This window comes from Brachionichthys hirsutus, chromosome 22 (genome assembly GCF_040956055.1).
Source record: "Brachionichthys hirsutus isolate HB-005 chromosome 22, CSIRO-AGI_Bhir_v1, whole genome shotgun sequence".
Taxonomy (NCBI): Eukaryota; Metazoa; Chordata; class Actinopteri; order Lophiiformes; family Brachionichthyidae; genus Brachionichthys; species Brachionichthys hirsutus.
In genome coordinates this window covers 8,303,073-8,321,414 of record NC_090918.1, presented here as the reverse complement: position 1 = coordinate 8,321,414, position 18,342 = coordinate 8,303,073, and the positions used below count along the sequence as shown (strand labels likewise).

The 18,342-nt window shown below is 44.5% G+C and overlaps 1 protein-coding gene across 1 annotated transcript; it reads right to left on the bottom strand.

The window, feature by feature from the left end:
* Nucleotides 1-4,176: 4,176 nt before the first annotated feature.
* On the bottom strand, nucleotides 4,177-16,903 carry dcn (decorin). Its single transcript, XM_068754999.1, has 8 exons — nucleotides 16,702-16,903; nucleotides 10,955-11,196; nucleotides 8,504-8,616; nucleotides 8,110-8,323; nucleotides 7,779-7,892; nucleotides 7,291-7,384; nucleotides 6,368-6,506; nucleotides 4,177-5,515 (listed from the first exon to the last, which is right to left on the bottom strand). Exons 2-8 carry the CDS (start codon nucleotides 11,175-11,177, stop codon nucleotides 5,315-5,317), a joined length of 1,098 nt encoding a protein of 365 aa, XP_068611100.1. The 5' UTR covers nucleotides 11,178-11,196; nucleotides 16,702-16,903; the 3' UTR covers nucleotides 4,177-5,314.
* Between the last annotated feature and the right edge of the window lie 1,439 nt (nucleotides 16,904-18,342).

The window sequence follows — 18,342 nt, the reverse complement described above, 5'->3', positions numbered from 1 at the left end:
TTTCCAAATACTTTTGCTTGTACTCCTCCACTTGTTGAATTTCCTATTAGTTATCGGTATGTCATGAAAAAGAAAAATTCACATGGTCTTTTTGTATTTTTTCAATGATGTTTTCTTACACAGTGTTTACAGAGCGGACAGAAAAACAACAATTTGAACAGAGTAACAACTCAAGTGTCCACCCAGATAGATTTCAACCATGTATTACCTATTACTGCTCCTTCTGTACAGACTGCAGCCTATCCCACCGGGGGTAAGAGGCCGTGGGGGCATCCTGGACACATCACCGTTTATCAAAAAAGGGATGTTAAGGTCCATTACTGCAGATAATTTATTTTAATCAACCAAGAAGGAACTGCATGAACGTCTCTGGTGGTGCTTCTTGGACAGAAAGGGTGCAGTATGTGTTTATTTCTCCAAAAGGAATAAACGTCAAACACGACCTCGTTCTTTCCACTGGTTTGCACAAGATTAATCCACATTGTGCTCTGAGTGTTTGTTTCTTTGAGGGCTGCTTGAGTTGAGTTCCTGGCAGTGTGTTTGTGAACCGGACAGAAGCTTTTCCAAAAATAATCTCAACCCGATCCTTTCCCTCCAGATGTGTTGCCACCAGCTTCTACCTTTCTCATACTTTATCCACAGTAATTTTCATAAGAACTTTGTAATCTGACCAAATGAAGGGTGACTATAAAGTCTAAATTCTAGGTTTCCAAACAGTTAATTAATAGTTAGTCATCCCACTCATGTTTTCGTCTAATCATACGGTGTCCATCACTGCTTAGATGATAACCATCATGTTACACAACAACACGCAATCCGGATACGTACGGCGACACAAGGCTCATTTGTTGTTAGCATGCTGCTATTCTGATTTGAGCTTGTGTTGTGTCATGAAAAGGTTTTCATTGAACTCCAAACCCTTTAATTCACAGTATCATAGGACATACTCCCACCTCATAAATTACATGCATCTTTTATAAACTTTAGCATTTCTACATTGGAGGGCGTTCTTTAAACAAAACATTACCCTCTCGTGATTTTAAATCAAAGGTTTAACTCTTTATTGGTGAAGAACAGCCACCTCCCTGTCTGATTTTCAGACTATATGCTCTAAATACATCAAAGGGAATTTAAATCTCAGCATTTTTGGCTCAATTCTCATTTCCTCTATTTAGATTTTCACATCTATATGCTTGAAAGGCTTTGTGATTGTTCCCAGCATGCCCGGTTTGGTCACGTTTGACTGATTCTTGTTGACAGTCTGAAGTCTGGAAGCACAATTCATGGAGGAAATGACCACAATATCTTTAGCTCTGAATCGTCTGCAGTCTTCAAGGATTTCCTGCAGGTCCAGTTGACTTTATTCAACACAGAAATCCACCCACCTAATGCCAATTGACCGCTCCCTCGTTAAACTAACCCATTCCTATAAAACGTGCCTACAACAATCCCACAGCAGGGGAAATCTGATTTAGTGCTCGCAGCATGCTGGAGGTGGGGCAGCCCATTAGACAAGTAATAGTACTACTACTACTGCACTTTTGATTAGTCACCTGAAGGGTCGCCACAGCAAATCTACCTTCTCCACTTCACCCTGTCCTTTGGCTGCAGTCGGGGAGGACGATGCACTCTCATTTCAACCCACTGTAATCCCTTTCCACCAGCGTCCTGTGGGTCAACAGCGCCGATGGCGGGTGTTGATCCAGCTGAAACCCTCTACATTTACCCGGGCTTTGGCCCGGCTCAAGGGAGACGCTGGCTATTGCCATGCTATAGCGCCTGCTAAACGTACTGCATTAGTGAGGCTGCATTAGGGAATGCTCACCATTCTACAGTGATGCATTTGTTAGTGTTTTAAGATCGACCCAGAATAAGGACTTGTCCATCTGCTGCAGTCCATAAGGAGGAGGATTACTACTGCAGGCGGTGCTGATGAGGGACACATGGGAATTCCTGATTGCGCAAAATGTTGTCAAATTAAGTTTTACTTTTGTTTCATTGAGATAATCATAAACCGTTAATAAGCAACAACATCTAGGTTATATCCGCAGATACAAAAAACCTTGATGCTTTTAAAAAGTCTCCTCAATTCAGAAATGATCAAATGTAAAAGATAAAAAATCAGCCTGGAATTTTCTTCCCTGTCAACACCGCACATGGAAACCGCAGATATAAGCATGTGTGCAAAATAAAAAATCATGCACATGCCCTGACAAAAGCAAACAGACGGGAGACCCAAGCAAGCATATTAGCAGACTGGGATATTCTTGGCTTTCTTGGCACAGACAGACAGAGGGTTCTCTCAGACAGCACCCAGACAGCACCTTCTGCTGCTGCCATGTGGTGAGCGCCGCGATTCAAACCGAGACTCATCCTACCAGGCAGGCCAAGTCATTCACTCAGCGTGTCTCTCATGGGTTCACACGTGCAGCAAGAGTGGACCCCGCGCTAAACGGACCTCTGTCCCTCTAAGATTAACTCGTCAGCTCCGATGGCACAAAAACAACTTGCAATCCCTTTAAGGAATTAAAGGATATAGTGATATGTTCAGTAATTACACATTCACACATTGCTGAGGTGTTATAGGAGGATTTGATTGAGGCATGCAGAGCGTAGTCAGACAGTACGAGGATTTGGATTTGAAGGTTGAGCTTGCTTTTCAACGGGATCTCGCCCTATTCTTTGTGAAGCAGCTCAGGTTACTTTGGTTGCATAAGTTCCACGAGGCGGGCGCTTCACCGACACACACACACGTGTGCATCTAAAAGCTCACTAAGCCATGATTGCATGTGCAAAGGAAATAATATTTGCAGACTGTCGTTCTATTTCTGCGCATGCACCGTCACACATGCAGACTGGTAACCGGCTGAAAGCATGAAGACTGCTTGCTAGACGTCTGTCCAGGGGATCAAGTTGCACCGTGCTTGTGCACGTGGGAGCTTTAAGAGGCAGACAAAAAAAAAGAAGTGTACTTCAGTACTAACACTTACCACTTGGGGGCAACAGCTTTAAATACATTCAAGCTGCTGTACAGAACCAACTCTGAGTGCCACCTCTCATACACTGATCCTTTTTAGTACCGGTATGTCCTTCTCTGAAACAAGTCAAAGACGCAAGTCATATGTGAAGGAAGGGACTTTGAGACAGCCGTAACTCTTAAATGTTGTTCTTAAAGCTTCTTTTTTGGGGGGCTGGTCATTTGCATTATTTGTACTTTAATTCCAGGAAGATACACTTCTTAGTGAAGGGAGGTGGTTTACGATGGAGTCACCACGCTAACAACGTCTGTTTGAACTGTAAGCCCGTAAACCCAACAGGATAAGGGATTTTTTGAAATTAGAATAACTGTATGTTTTCCAAACATCAGCAGGACCACATCGATTAAAGAGTTTGCAAAAATGGTTTGATTTACACTGCTCTGAAAAATGGAACTAAGACACGCCTATTTTTTTTACAAGTCTGACATTTAATGACTTTCAATAACCTGAGTGGATAAATTTCACGTGGAGGAAGGATCCAAAGCATATTTCCTCTACGACAGAAGCACAGTCTTAATTGTCCACTGTGAAATCTTATAATATACGAGAGGCCAGAAACACGGTGCGCTTTCAAAAGCTACCGGATAATGTTTCTGCTAAGAACAACTACGATTTATGACTTTTAAAGGTGCCAGTAAATATGTTTGAAGATGGATTTTGATCCATCATCAGCTTGGAGCTGACACCTCGTAAATATCGGTCGGAATGTGCCAGGAAATGTACTGCATGTATGTTTTTGGGTTGCATTTCTTTACAATAATATGCATACATATCCCGTTTATCTGTGAGTCGACCAAGACGACCTTAATGCGTATTTTAAGGCTTCATTAAAGATTTCTTCCATTAATATGAGTCTGAAACATGCACATTTGTGCTTTTTCCACACTTTACCTGTGCCTCCTCTTGACCTTGTCCACCAGGAAGCTGCCGTCCTCTTTGCCCTTGGTTGATGCAGAATCGTCCAGTGTAAATTATTAATCATACTGCAAGTTCTCCTCATTACATCCATTAAAACGCCTCCTGTTTCCATCAGTACTTTTATTTTGCTTAGGACACCTTAGATGGAGCCCCCCGCCTCCGGGAAATAAAGACCAACACCTCGGTAGCAGATATATTAAGTCTTAGCTATGGTAAGTGCTTGTGCCTTTGAGCAATGAGAGGTTTTTATACAGCATTTATGTACAGCGTCTTTACATGTAACATTCACACCTACATATGTTGCAGTGGGCATGCCAGTCCACATACACCCTCCATCCCCCCCCCCCCCCCCTAAAAGGAAATAAAATGCAGGGAAACATGGAGAGAAATACAAACACGCATTTAACAAGATATTCCAGAAAGCATCAGGCTCAAGTTGATAGAAGAAAAATAAAAAATAAGAGCATGCATATAAATCTTTGGGCATGGCCTCTGTTTAAAACATATATGGTTTATTCTACAGTTTTTAGAAGCTATTTTCACCTTCTTTTTCATGGAGAAAAAAGTTTCAACAAACACGAGGAGAGCAGGAAGGGGTGGAATGTGATGAAGGAAAAAGTGGCGAGTACATCAGCCCTGGCGAAAGCACAGGAAATGAACATGTAGCAGAAGCGACGGTTGCTTTTATTTCTAATTGAATTGATTACAATGCAAATAGAAGGTCAGAGTTCACTTCAGGAGTGCTGCGTTGCAATGTGACACTCGATGCTAATCCTAGTACACAGGCAATAACTAATACATTCCGAGTATACCAGTTGTTGACGGTATTGTAAAACAAGTTAACCCCTCGCTGCCTGCTCTACAGGTCAGCTCTTTCACAAAGTCTAAGACTTGGATTTCTAACATTTTCCACTCGATGAGATTCCAAACGTTCCGCTAATGAATTGCCTCCTCATTTCAATCAGTCCACTTTGAAATGCACATGTCATGCATAGCAACATGTTACATGAAATGTGTGATAACTGCTTGTGAAAACGATATGACGTGTGTGTGTGTGTGTGTCATCATCACATGCTGGTGTAAGCCGTGTGTGCTACTGTTGCAACCTTGGCCCTAAATAATGAAAACGGTGCATTCGAGGTCCATGTCTGCTGAAATTATTGAAATAAGTCGACTGATTAATGACATTTTTTTTTCTCCTTTTGGGTCGGGAGGCAGTCTCGGTAGGGGTCAGTGTAGTGTGTGTGTGTGTGTGGGGGGGGGGGGGGGGGGGGGCTGTGTTCACACATACACGCTTACAAAACATTCACACATTCATTTATGAACACACACGTCCTCACAGAGCTAACCGGGACCCTCTACTTCTTCCTGTAGTTGCCGAGTTGAATGGCGGAGCGGTCAAAGACGCAGTGGAAGGTGATTGGCTGAACTTCCCAGTAAGGGACGGGGTTGCTGAACAGGCTAATGCCAGAGTACATGGCCTTCTTGTGGTTGAGTCCAGGGGGGCAGAAGTCTTCTGTTCCCACAGCAGCGATTTTGTTGCCATGGAGGTAGACCACCTGGAGAAGAGATTGAAATGATGACAACCCTCAGGATTACACGGCAACCGTTTCCACAATAAAGTAGATAAAGGAGTAGAAGTAGGAATGTGCCACAGACTCAACTGAAATCGAACTAATTAAGGATTCCAAATTAGCTACATCTAAAAACATCCAACTATACGAATGAATTCCACTTGCAACGCTATACAGAGTATAAGTGGAAATGAAAGCCTCTCTTGGGTCCTTGTTCTGACTTTGTTCAAGCAAAACTACCTGGAACCATTAAAATTTGGGTTCTGACCAAAAAAAAAACAACAAGAAAAAGCATTTATAATGCTGGCCAAGTCCGGGAAATCACATCAAAAAGTTTCTTTATGAGGATGGGATGGAATCAGCAGGAACCCAAGCTTGAGCAAGTCTAATAAAATGAGACAAAGTGAAGCTGAACTAAATTTACGGGGCCTTGAATCGGGTCTGTTTACGCAACCCCCCCCCCCCCCCCCCCCCTCCTGCTAAAATCTGTAGCATTATATCATTACAAGCTACCTACACTTTACTCCACAAGCAAACTAAGTGAATCCATGTGATCTTTGTTTTGGAAGCTTTGGTCGACTTGTAATTCCACAGTGAAAACCTAAACAACCCTAAAGCAAAGAAAAAAAGAAGAAACTTTTCCAGCTTGGTTTAGATCATGGAAAATGAAACGTATGCGATGAAACCGCCAAATAATAAGAAACATAAGTATAATGATCAAACAGGGTAATTTGCTGGAACTGGAAATGGTTTAAAAAAAACAATGTTTTTTGTAATCTTGTTGCGTATCCAAGCCTGCATTAATAACGTGAGAGTGTTCCCGGAACCAGTGCGTACCTGGACGTATTTGTGGTCGGACAGACCGGGGGGGACGCTGGTCAAGGCGTTGTTGTCCAGGTGCAGCTCTCTCAGGTGGGGGACGTTAGACAGTGTTCCATTTTCCACAGAGCTGATCTCATTGTAGCTCAGACCGAGTCTGCAAGAAAGATGAGGCCATGCATCAACGAACAAGGAACACAAATCCTGCGAGTGGGGAATATTATTAATAATAATGACATCAACATTGATTTCTGGCTACCAAAGCTATCATTTGATAATCACACACATTTAAACTCTCTCTCTCTCTCTCTCACACACACACACATAAAATAAGCTGAGGAAATGAGGATAGCAAATGGAATCTGCACCTGTCATTGAGATCATTACTTCTCCTGTCTGTTCCTTTATTTGGAGAAAATGGAAAATAAACCGTCCTTTGCTCATATCCGTTTCTACAGACTCGTGTCAATGGCCTTCTTTCTTCGAGTATGGTATGACATCTTTGGCACAAGCCGAGCCGGGATCGTATAAACACAGTATGTCCGAATTTTATGGGCAAACTGGTTATTTTGATTAGCCTAAAAAACTAATGTTTAGATCTTGGGTTTGATTTTTAGGCTACAGTAAAACCCTTAATACCAGAAGTAGCGTTCCAAGTAAAGCTAATAAAAGTCAAACCAGGGAACGAAAACAGGACAAAGAACCTAAAGACAGATAAACAGAATTAAAAAATGGGGGGGGGGGCTTGTCCATAACATATCCCAGAATAATGAAACCCACGGCTCAATCTGGTTTAACCCATGAGGAATGGCGTCTAACATTAGCTGACGTTACAAACTGCACAATTCATTTGAATGTTTGAACGCTTATATCTCTACATCTTAAGGCTAACAGTCTTTGGAGAGGAAGGGAAAGATCAATAATGATAATTGTCGCTTTACTTTGCAAGGTTCTTCAAGCCATCAAGGCTGACGGCCGTCACCTTGGTGATCTTGTTGCCATCCAGGTGGAGCTCAGAGAGCGAGCCGGGCAGACCTAAGCCGCAAAACGAGGATTAACGCTGTGACAAGGATGAGGATTTAGCAGATTATTGCATCACGATGTCACTTTATATTTGGAATTAGATCATTAGCGGGGTGCAACATTCAATATCAGTTGATGTTGGCTTTTCTAAAATATTTTAAATCCAAAGAATCCTTATTCACAGTGACGTTTTATGAAATAAACCAGGTGTGTTCCCTTCCCACCCTGAACCAGTCGAGTTATTAGGCAACCCGCTGTGGAATTAAATCCGAGCGTGCATTCCTCGATGGTTGTTTTTGGCTGTGGCTGTGGCTGGATGAAACTCGGATTAGGCTCAACCCCCACCCCCCCCCCCCCCTCACCAGTTTTAGATTTATTTGTGTGGAAATAGATATTCCAGCCTTACCTTTGGGTATGTCTGTAATGTTAGTGTCTGCAATGCGAATGTAAGAAACCCTTTTCAGGTCAGCGAAAGCTCCGGCGTCGATTCCTTCGCTGTTCAGGGGGTTGGACCCGATCTCTGAAAGAAAAAAAGAAATTCATTAGAGCACAGAAAGAGATGAAGAGAGAAACAAAATGAGAGCACAGCTGCCACTGATCACATCTGTAGTTTATTTCTCTCACGGTGCATTAATGGAAGTCTGAGCTCGAGTCACGAGTAAACAAAGTCTTTTGGCTTGAGAGGAATATCACACCTTCAATAAATATCTGGGAAAGACGTGTCTTTCTTTGCATACCCATGACAATGAGGTGGGACATGCCCTGGAAGGAAGCCTTTTTGATCTTGGTGATCTCGTTCTCGTGGATGCGCAGCTCCTGCAGGCTCTTGGGCATGTTGGGGGGCATCTCCTTCAGCATGTTCTTAGACAGGTAGAGACGCTGTAACTTCACCAGAGGGCTGAAGGCTTTGGCATGGATGACGCTGATTTTGTTGTTCACCAGGATCAGAGCCTGTAAAGGAAGCATATGCTACAGAGGTAAATTTTTACGGGATGGGAAAAGAAAACGGTCCATGTATGAGAAGTCAGGGACATTTATATACGTTTCCTCGATACATAAGAACACTTTGCATAACTTAATGTAGAACAAGCCAACATGAGGTTTAACAGATGGAAGTAAAACGTCTCTCACATGAAGTCCCTTGAGGTTCTTGAAGTCGCTCTCCTTGATCTCTGTGATCTTGTTGTTCTGCAGGTCCAGCAGGGTGGTGTCGTCTGGGATGTCCATGGGAACCTCCTTCAGACCTGGTTATTCAGATGAGGGGGGGGGGGGGGGGGGGGGGAGGATGTAAATGCGGCAGTGGAACCTGAAAGAGTGGGGCCGGGGTTTACGGAATTCACGCTAAAATAAATCAAAGTTGGCTTTTTCGAAATAACACGCAGCATAAAATCTCAGCGATTGAGACGAGGGGTGGAATGGGTTTCGTGTTCACATTCCAAACAGACCAGATATCTTTGTAACGTGCTCGGCGGCACATGTGGTGGAAATGGACCTTAAAAACAAATTTCCTTTGGGAGGAAACGACTGCATAACTGGACAATGAGCTCACGCCAAATCACGTCGCTTGGACTTTATTACGGCCGATGTTCAGTGAACTTTTACAAAGCCATGAGTGACAGCAGGGGCGTCAGAGGATATGAAATATGGAAATTGAGTGGTTTACGTTTCAGAGGAAGTGCACCTCCGGTCGACACACGGATGTTATACATAGTTTGCATTATCAGCTCGAGATGGCTTATAGTGCACGTTGTGGTTTTCTTAGCATCTCACGTTTCACCTGATAGATATTTGGCGGGAAATTAATAAAAAATGGGGCATAAAAAGCTTTCAGCATTAAAGTACTGGTACTAGTAATTGCGAGAATACTAGAATACTAGAAATCTTTGCAGGGCTGCTATCCAAGGTGAGGCGGAGTTCATCCCGGACAGGTGATCACATGACATCTCGGGATGGGGTGAGTCGAGACATTTTTGCCTGCAGCCACACGCCTCGCAACCACATGAAAGGTAAAAATAGAAGCCGAGAAGCTTCTGATCGGCGTCCAACTCAAGTCTTTGCCAGCTGTTATAGAACGAGGTTTTGCCGTTTTGCACATCCATGCACACAACTCATTTGTACCTGAAGACAAAGCTTTCTCTCCCTAATGCCAAAAGCAGCCATTATGTAAACCACACGATCTACGAAAGTGAGAAGGTGCTATCCTCTCCTCGTGTGTCCAACGCACATACATCTTGATAAACGTGTGTCTAAATGTGTTTGTGTGCCGGCCAGCAGGTCTGGGGAACAGATGGAAGTTTGGGGCCAACAGTGCTGATGCAGGAGTTGACAATCGCAGCCATGGCGCTGCATCTCTGAGCGGGGGTCCGGTGGGGGGGGGGGATTATTTAATGGAACTGGCTTTTCTCTCTCCAGCTGTCTGTGGCTCGGACCGTTCAGCCACCTGCCTAACTGGGTTACCCAGACGTCTCCATGCGCTCCTTTTACTTCACACTCTGTGATGTTTTCCCAACCCTACGACTATTTAACTTTTCCGTGTTAACTCTGGCTCTTCTGAGCTAATTAAAAACAAGCTTTTATTAGCTTGTTATGTCCACTCCTTTATTTTTATTATTCCAGTTTGACCACGTCTGTCCCTTCCTCCATCTTTCATAAAAACGTACATCCTTCCAAACAAAACCCCGATGCCAAAACAAAGCAATTTTATGAAATGCCGCAGAATAAATGAGGTCAGGGACTTTTCGTCGACGGAGTTTGCGAAGTGACTCAACTAAACAGGGAGGACATGCTCCAAACAGGATGACAGTTGAGTAAATTGTTTGTGACTGTATGGAAATTAAAAGCTTTCAGCGTTGGTGAGTAAGCTTTACATTGAGAAATACGTTTTGAAGCTCGTCAAAACTTCCTCAGAACTCTCACTCTTAAACAATTTACCAAAATGGGACACATCATGCAATCGTAACAGGAAGTGAAATGAGTCTCCGCAGCATCTGGGAACGTTTAAGATATCAACACTGATGCCACGATCCTGGATGACCACAAAAATGTGCGTAACATAATAGACCCCCGGAATGACCCGGTGGGTTTGGGTGGACGGTGGAGGCGGCTTGTAAAGCCAGTGAAATCTGCAGATGGGCCTTGGTCTAACATTGAACACTGAATGGTTGGTGTATAAAGATACCAAGAACAATTTAGAGCCGTGATCCAGATCACCATGTGGACGGTGTGAATCCAATTAGGAGGCGAATGAGCTGCTTGGCGGAGATCTGCGGTCCAAGTGCTTTTCTAGTTTATGTGTCTTTAGATTTCTTATTTTTTTTAAACCTATTTTGAACAGATATGTTGAATAATTTATTAGAAATTGCACAGATGATAGGCCAAATTACCTTGAAAAGCCATTTTCATGGGGCCTTATGTTTTGCAGAAGCTACTTCTTTGTCTGTTCAAAAGAATAAAAATTAAGGAATTCAACACGCAAAATCAAAGGTGTTTGAACTAATATTTTTCTTCTTTTTTTAATGCCTTAATAGTCCTAAAACTAGAAGTATCCCACAGATGATACGTTGGCTGTGCATCTCATCTTACCAAGGTCAGAGCACTGGACCACGCGCAGGTGGCACTGGCATCTGAATGGGCACTTGGGTCCCTCAGGAACGAAAGGGCTGGTGACAGCCGGACCTTCTGTGCCTTCTGGGAGAGATCCAGATCCGGCCTCATCCTCCATCATGAAGTCCAGGAAGCCGGACTGGCGGAAGGGCAGAGCCCAGCAGGCGGTCACCAGGAGCAGAGAGAGACAGGCTGACCTCATGGTGCTGCTAGCAGGGAGCCTGGAGGATGAGAGGACACAGTTCAAAGGTTCGAGTGGTGTGCTCTTTCAAAACTGTCTATGATTAGTTTTGAAACCAGGACTCAACTCAAGAAGACTGGAAATAGAATTTTCTGGCACTTAATCAGAGACAGAGAGAGAAGAAGGATGCAGACAGTGACTGAAGGCCAGACAGCCAGAGGGCAAAGGTGAAAGGTGAAAGACCAGCGGGCTGAACGCTGAGGTGTGACAATTTAGTGCGCTTGGACAAATATTTGACTGGACAATTTTAGGCAGAAAGCAACAGGATAGAGGGGGGGATTCTGCAAACCCAAAGAAAAGCACAGAAGAGGAGAGAAAATCAATAATCAGAACTAATCAAATTTATTACATTGAGTGTTGCATATTTTTGTAGTTTAATTTCAGGTCGATTAACTGGTTTAATTGAAACCATTTAAAAATAGATGCTAAATCTTGGCTCGAATCTTTCCAGCTTGCTCCCAGCATCTGTAGAAGGCTTTCAACCGATATTGGCCTACGTGCGAATGCGCTCCATTTTCTTTTAGTCAAAGCTAACAACAGTAATGAGTTGTTTGTAATTAAATTCCAGAACTCATTGGTGCACAGCATAAATGCTTTGAAAGAATCTGCTGCAGCCTTGTGGAATCACTGGGAGAATCCTGCCGCCCGATGTGGGTCGACACAGGCATGCTCTCTGGAACTCCAGCAGTGTGGAGGTCCGCAGAGTTCCGTGGCCTTTCACACAGCAAAGCAGACAAGCAGTCTAAAAGACCCAGCAATCTGCTTGTCGTCTGTGCAGCCAAAAAGTTCTTCCTGCCCTCTCGGTGCCACAATAATTGAAGGGCGGACTTGAGCCGCGGGCTGCCAGCGAAATGATTTGGGTGAAGCTGCTCTTTAGTGGACCTTGACCCGAACACGTGACAGGGGATGATGAGGTTGACCCAAAACCATCAGTTGGCCAAAGCTGAAAGTAATTCTGGGCGAGTTGTATGCATCCGATGGTGTAGGGCAAATACTCTGAGATGTAGGCAGTAAGAGTCCCCTGTCCATGCAGGAGTCACCTCTTTAACCCTTCGTGCAGCTCTGGTCCTAGTTACAGAGCTTAGCATGAAATCTTGTTTTGGCAGTGTTCTGCTCAGTTTCCTTTCTGCTCTTGTTCAGTTGCTATGATGAAGGAAAACGCTGGAATAAAAAACAACAACATCCAAATAGTGATTTCATAACCTGCTGCTTAGCGACCAGAATTGCATTACACACTGTTGAATGTCTAGATGCCGTTTTCCCATAGGAACTATTTTCCATTACCTCTTAGGCCTATGCATCTGGGTGGGAGATATTTGCAACAAAGAGTCCTGGGTCTTTATGTCCAGAGGACATGCTGTTCCACTCTTCAACACACTGAGCAAACTTGGCTGAGTCAGGCTGTTTTATCTAAGTGCAGCTTGAAAACTCAGTCCAACAAAAACCTTGTCTCCAGACTTGGACCCAGCATTCTGCCGTCGTTCTGGATTCCGGGCACTCCCGGGTCAGGCAGTGTTTGTTGATGCTTTTTGATCTTTTATCTAACCGTGACGCCAGATAGCTCAGGCTTGTGTGATACTTTAATTCCACATTCTTCAAAGTGGAGCTAATCGCCTTTTCAGATATGCGCTGATGCTCGGAACCCCTCACATCTGGCGCCTGATGCAGGTGCAGCCATTCGGGATGATGTTTGGTGTGCCGTGGAGAAAACGCACAAATAACAGGAGTTTGACTGAACCTCATCTCCCTGCTTTGACTCATAGCCACAATCACATAAACAGATATACATGCACATGTGGAATGGTGCAGGATCGCGGAATGCAATTCCACGAGTTCCGTTGTACATCCGTCAAGCTTTGTCCATAAATATTTATTCTGTTGAGCCACAAGTGCTTAAACAGAGCTGATCTATGAACATTTACTTTAATGGCAGGAATTACTGCCACTATTGTTTGGGGCCTTGTGTGAGAACGCAGCTGCAGAATAAACCACGGTAAATATAAGTACTGGCAACAACAAAGACCTGCCCGAGTCAAAACAAGGAACCCAAGTCAAATGACTTTTTCCTCAGCTTTCTTAATGGGAATTAACCTCTGAAGATTACATGATCCCCGCAGGGTCTGCAGCTTGGCCTGCTCAAAGGTCCCCCTTACTTCATTACAGATCACACAGCCCCCCTGGAGAATCCACTCGACGCCACAACACAGGCTCCTTTCGTAACGGTGTGTGCATGTTAAACCCAGGCAGCTTCCAAAAGCATGCTGGAACATGACTTGGTCATTGCAAAGAGGATCAGCGCGGTATCAGTTTCTCCCTTATTATTTTAACTTCCTAAAGGAATCCGGAGGATGGGAATTGAAACCTTTTGCAGCTTAGAAAAAACAAACAAACATCTGATGCAAACAGGTCAAATACAAAATACGACCGATGGAACAGATCATCCAGAGTTTGAAAGAGCATGAACAACGTTGGGGAGGGAAGATCAATTTTAGTTTTCTCTCTAGAAGTTTGGACTTTTAGTGACTTTTCTCGAACTTTTGGAATCGGGGGCGTTCAAGGAAAAACGTAGCGAAAGTTGTTATTTCAATCTGCAAGTCATTTCAACCCAAACTTCCCAGACTCGAGACCTTCCAAAGATTTCACAACAGCTTTGGATGGTCACCAGTAAACAGAACATGAGCTATGGCGTCTTTAAAAGTGCATCAAAGGAGAAAGTTTAGTCTGTGAACACTCACCGACTATCTTATCCTCGTGTGTCTAAACCCAGTGATTCATCTTCCGGGGTGGAGGCTGATATTTCCTGTGGTGGTGGCATCCTTGTCAATCCCCTCGCGTCCCTCCTTTGTCTTATATCTTTCTCTCCCTCCCTCCACTCTCCCTCACGTCTGGCCCCAGCATCGCTAATGATTCCCAGACAGGAAGCGGAGCTCGCGAGAGGGAATAGAGTAATTTTTCCTCCTTTTTTTGTCATTTTCTCCTCCTTGTCGCTGCATTTCTTTTAAAAACCCGCTGGTTTATGCTTAGCAGGATTATCATGTCAAACTCAAACCATATTTTCCCACTCATAGTCATGCAAAGCAGGCCCCTGTCCAACGCCATGCCCTCTTCCTTCTAACGCTCCACAGGCCTGTGTCTGCCGCTGCAGAGTCTCTGTCAGCAGTGAATCACTGGAAGGTATTTACGAGGCCACAGGACGTTTAAACACGTGTGGCCCTTTCAGCTCACGAGCAAATTAAAAGTGAGCTCTCCTCCCACACGATGGCAAAAGCCACATATTCTCAGACACATAAGTGTGATTGATAATAATGACAAAATGTAAAAAAATAAAATAAAAAAGAGTCGGTGGCGCTCAATGACTTTGCAATTTATCGGAGGGTGGGGGGGTGGGGTGGTTTGGGAGTGAGAACATGTGTGTCTGAAAATATGCAAAGACAAGGCCAACAAACAATTTCCAAGCCAAAATGTTGTTTTATTACAGCAAATTAGTTCTTTCTGGAAAAAGAAGACGAAGCTGTCCTCGCCCCTACGTACGTCTGCATGGAAGGCGTTTGGCCTGAAGGGTGCCCCCCCCTGAGAAGATGCTCTGTTGTCAGCTACAAGCAATTTCTTTAGAAAGAACCGATTGGCTGTTACTGAAAGATGCCTGTTGTCTGGAGCCATAGCATAAAGATGCCAGCGAGCGGTTGAGCCACATTTCTGCTGTTCCATGTGAAGAGCTGTCGGCCTGCCATCAACCTCAGTCCCATTATCATCAGGCTGTGCTGGATCGACGTGGATGAACTGCTCAACCTTCCCTCCCGTCCTCCGTCGCTCGTCTCCTCCTCCTTTTTTTTGCCCTCTTTCCCTTCTTCCCAAGCTTCTCTCAAGCAGTTTATTTTCTTTTTTTTGTGTGTCTGACAATTAAAGGTTTGGCGAGAAAGAACGACACGTGGAACCTTTCTGGCATTCCAGGGAGCAAAAAGAGGGGAAAACCTTCATGGCTGAGGTCCATTCAGCTCCATTGTTCTGTTTCTCCTTTTGACCCAGAGAGTTGAAGTCCAGATGGAAAAAATAATATAAAAAATGCAGCCCCTGAGAGCAAATCTGGGCCTTGCCTCCTCCAACTTTCTCTTGGCTCATTCCTGGTTTAAATGTTAAACATCTGCTCTGCTTGACTCAAATGTACGAGTCTCTATTCCTCGACTCCAAGTCTCTTCTCTATCTTTTCATTTTCTGTCATTTTTCTCGACATTAGCTTCACTTAAGGTTCTTTCGATGCAATTCAATGCAGCTGAGCCTTATTAGTTGTTTTTTTTCCCCCTGCTGGCAAAAGAGGATGTAATGAGTTAGCTGAGTTGTGTGGTGGCTTGCCGGGAAGCCTCCAGACCTCTCTTTGATAGAGGAAGCTGTACCATTACAGGATTAATGGGACTGCGTGCTGGCAGGTCGGCCCGTCTCTTCTTCAAAGCCTCTCACTTTAAGTTGCCTCTAGCAATTTGGGTCCCATTCCGCACCCTGTGAAAACACAGGGTGCGGAGTGTTGAGGAGAAACAGCGATGCACAACGGACAGATAAGAGATTAGGGTGAGGATCTCCAAGTTGCAGCCTGAAAGGATGGCTTTTCGGACTGGGAGGTGTTGGAAGCCACAGAAAAGCAGCTCCTCTAAATCGAAGTCTCGACACAAGCTGTCATGTGTTGAATCAACACAAAGAAATCCTCATTGCTGCTTCAACCATTTGCTTGAAGACTGTCCAAATGCCACAGGGAGAGAAGAGAAGGTGGAAATGAATGAAAGAGGCGACACAAAGGGAGAAAAGTCACCCATTAATGCAACAAATCACCTTTCCCGCCCCACTGACTTCTTTTCGACCGGGAGAGACCAAGAGTGGAAACTCTCATCTCGAGGCCCTTCTCCTCCTCATTAAACACCGTTCATCATCGAAAATGTCAATTTATCTCGTGTCAAGCTCACAAAAGCAGCTCCAGGACTGCACACAGACAAACCAGCAAACGATTGTCCAAAGCAACACTTTGAAGAACTGAGAAACTCATTGGTGGATACTTTGGAGGTTAAGAAATGACCAGATGGATAGATTTTCTGGCAGAGGAGTGACGCACCAGCATCAACTCCCATCGTCCCTATGCTGTATGTAGATTGGGCTGGAAATGATTACGGTCTCTCATCACAATGCCAAGTGAGCTGTGGGAAAAAGACCTGGCAACATGTCCAGAACATGCGTAGCTGCATCGGGGAGACACACGTATACCGGTTAGCTGAAATGTAACCTATAAAATACGCTACTCTACTTCATACAAATAGCATCAGCATGTAGAAGTGAGGTGAAAGCATTTCTGTAAAACAAAATTACATCACAAATCGTAAAAAAAAGATTCACATCAAATCTTTTAAAAGCGGTCGAAAAAACCCAAATGCCTCATTCCTAACCTCATTCCAAACCTCGCCCATGCTGGTCTCCCGTCTCACAAGCCAAAGGATAAGCTTACCTGTTCTCAGTGGAAGCGAGGCAAAGAGAGGAGAGGTGAGCTTGACTCCCAAAAATCCAGTCGAGTGGGGGGGATGAGACTGTGAAGTGGCTGCAAAGGCCTATGGGGTAATTGGAATCGGAGCGCGCGTAGCCAAGATCAAGCAGGTGTGCTCTGTCACAACAAGGGGAGGGGAGAGAGAGAGAGGAAGAGGAACAGAGGAAAGGGGAGAGAGATAGAAGGAGGGAGGCGTCCCACCGCCGAGCTCCTCTCAGGACCGAAAACAATTGGTGGAGGACTTGCTCCGCTCTTGCTGTGTGCTCCGAAAACAGCTGGAAGTGGAGAATGAAGGAAGAGAGAGAGAGAGAGAGAGAGCAAGCAGAAAAATGGACACAGGGAGAGGAAAGAAAGCAGGAACAAGTAGAGAGAGAGAGAGTCTGAGGCAATGAGCAGGGATTCGGCTGGCAGCCATCCTCGATGTGACATCTGGTAATGATAGGTCTGATGTGGCGCTGAGCGGAGGACGCTGCTCAGGAACTCTCGTTCTCCCTCTTTCACACTCTGCCATTCATTCTCATTCGCCCTCCATACTGATTACCCCAAGGAAAGGAGAAACAAAAGCAAAGACTTGGGTCTCGTCCATTCAGGTTGCCCCTCAGCAACCCCCCCTTCTCTGCTATATAAGCCCATTCCTCGGCACGAAATGAGGCTTGCTTGCGATGGGATATTTCAGTCAAAATTGTGGCTTGATTGTGAACTTCAAGGTCAGATTACATCCTCGGGGAAGCAGGAATGTCCGTGAAGCTTTAAGATACTTCACTGGATAAACTGGATCACATTTGAACTGGTCTTTGTTTAAATCTTGAACTAACATCGTGACAAAAGAAAATGGCCAATTTTATTTTGTCTCCCTTTTCTGACATTGAGCAAAGTTTATTTATATCTAAACATTCTTCAGGCTGGATCGAGTCTGCAAAAGCTGCTTCTGATTAGGGTAAAGGGGGTGTGGGGGTGGCGGTGGGGGGGGGGGGGGGTCTGCTTTTTAACGACACCCAGAGCCAGACTGTCTCTGATCGCTGTGATGGAAGGTGGTGGTGTGGCAATATGTTTACGCACAGCTGTTTCCTGCTGTTTTAGGAAACGTCACAACTTTAACTTCCCTTTTAGCCAAATCAATTGAGCAAGTCCTTCTCCTTGGAGCTCCCCTCTGGGTCACAGACAGTGGCTTTTGAACTTTGGTAATGATATGTGGATAAAGTCTCTTCCTCTTAATCGCCATTCTTGAGTACATCGTTGACGTAGGTGTTCTTTTTTTTTAATGCATCATATGAAGTGCTCAGAGTTGTGTCATGAACTTTGGCTGGATTCAAGAATCACATTTGCTGGATGCATTTAAGCATGGAAGACAAACTGTCAGAACGCTCTTGCCTTCTGTTAGTTCTCTGTCTCAAGACCACGGAGGATCAGATAGCAGTAGCGCAGGTTTCATCCTGTCTGGCTCTTCCTCTCTCTCGCTCTCAGTCTAACTGTCTTTCCCGGCAAGAAGGCAAAAGGGCAGACCACACAAGCAGTGGCCCCAAGTGTGTCAAAATGCTCCATTGTGACCTCAGAAGGATTCCTCGTTTGCTTTTGTAATTTTTTTTTTAAAGCATAAATTATGAC

Coding starts and splice junctions, on each gene's coding strand:
- dcn (XM_068754999.1), bottom strand. CDS start 11,177: ATGAGGTCAGCCTGTCTCTCTCTGCTCCTGGTGACCGCCTGCTGGGCT. Junction 8,617..10,954: donor GGTCCAGTGCTCTGACCTTG/GTAAGATGAGAT, acceptor CTGAATAACCAG/GTCTGAAGGAGGTTCCCATG. Junction 5,516..6,367: donor CCGACCACAAATACGTCCAG/GTACGCACTGGT, acceptor TCTCTTCTCCAG/GTGGTCTACCTCCATGGCAA.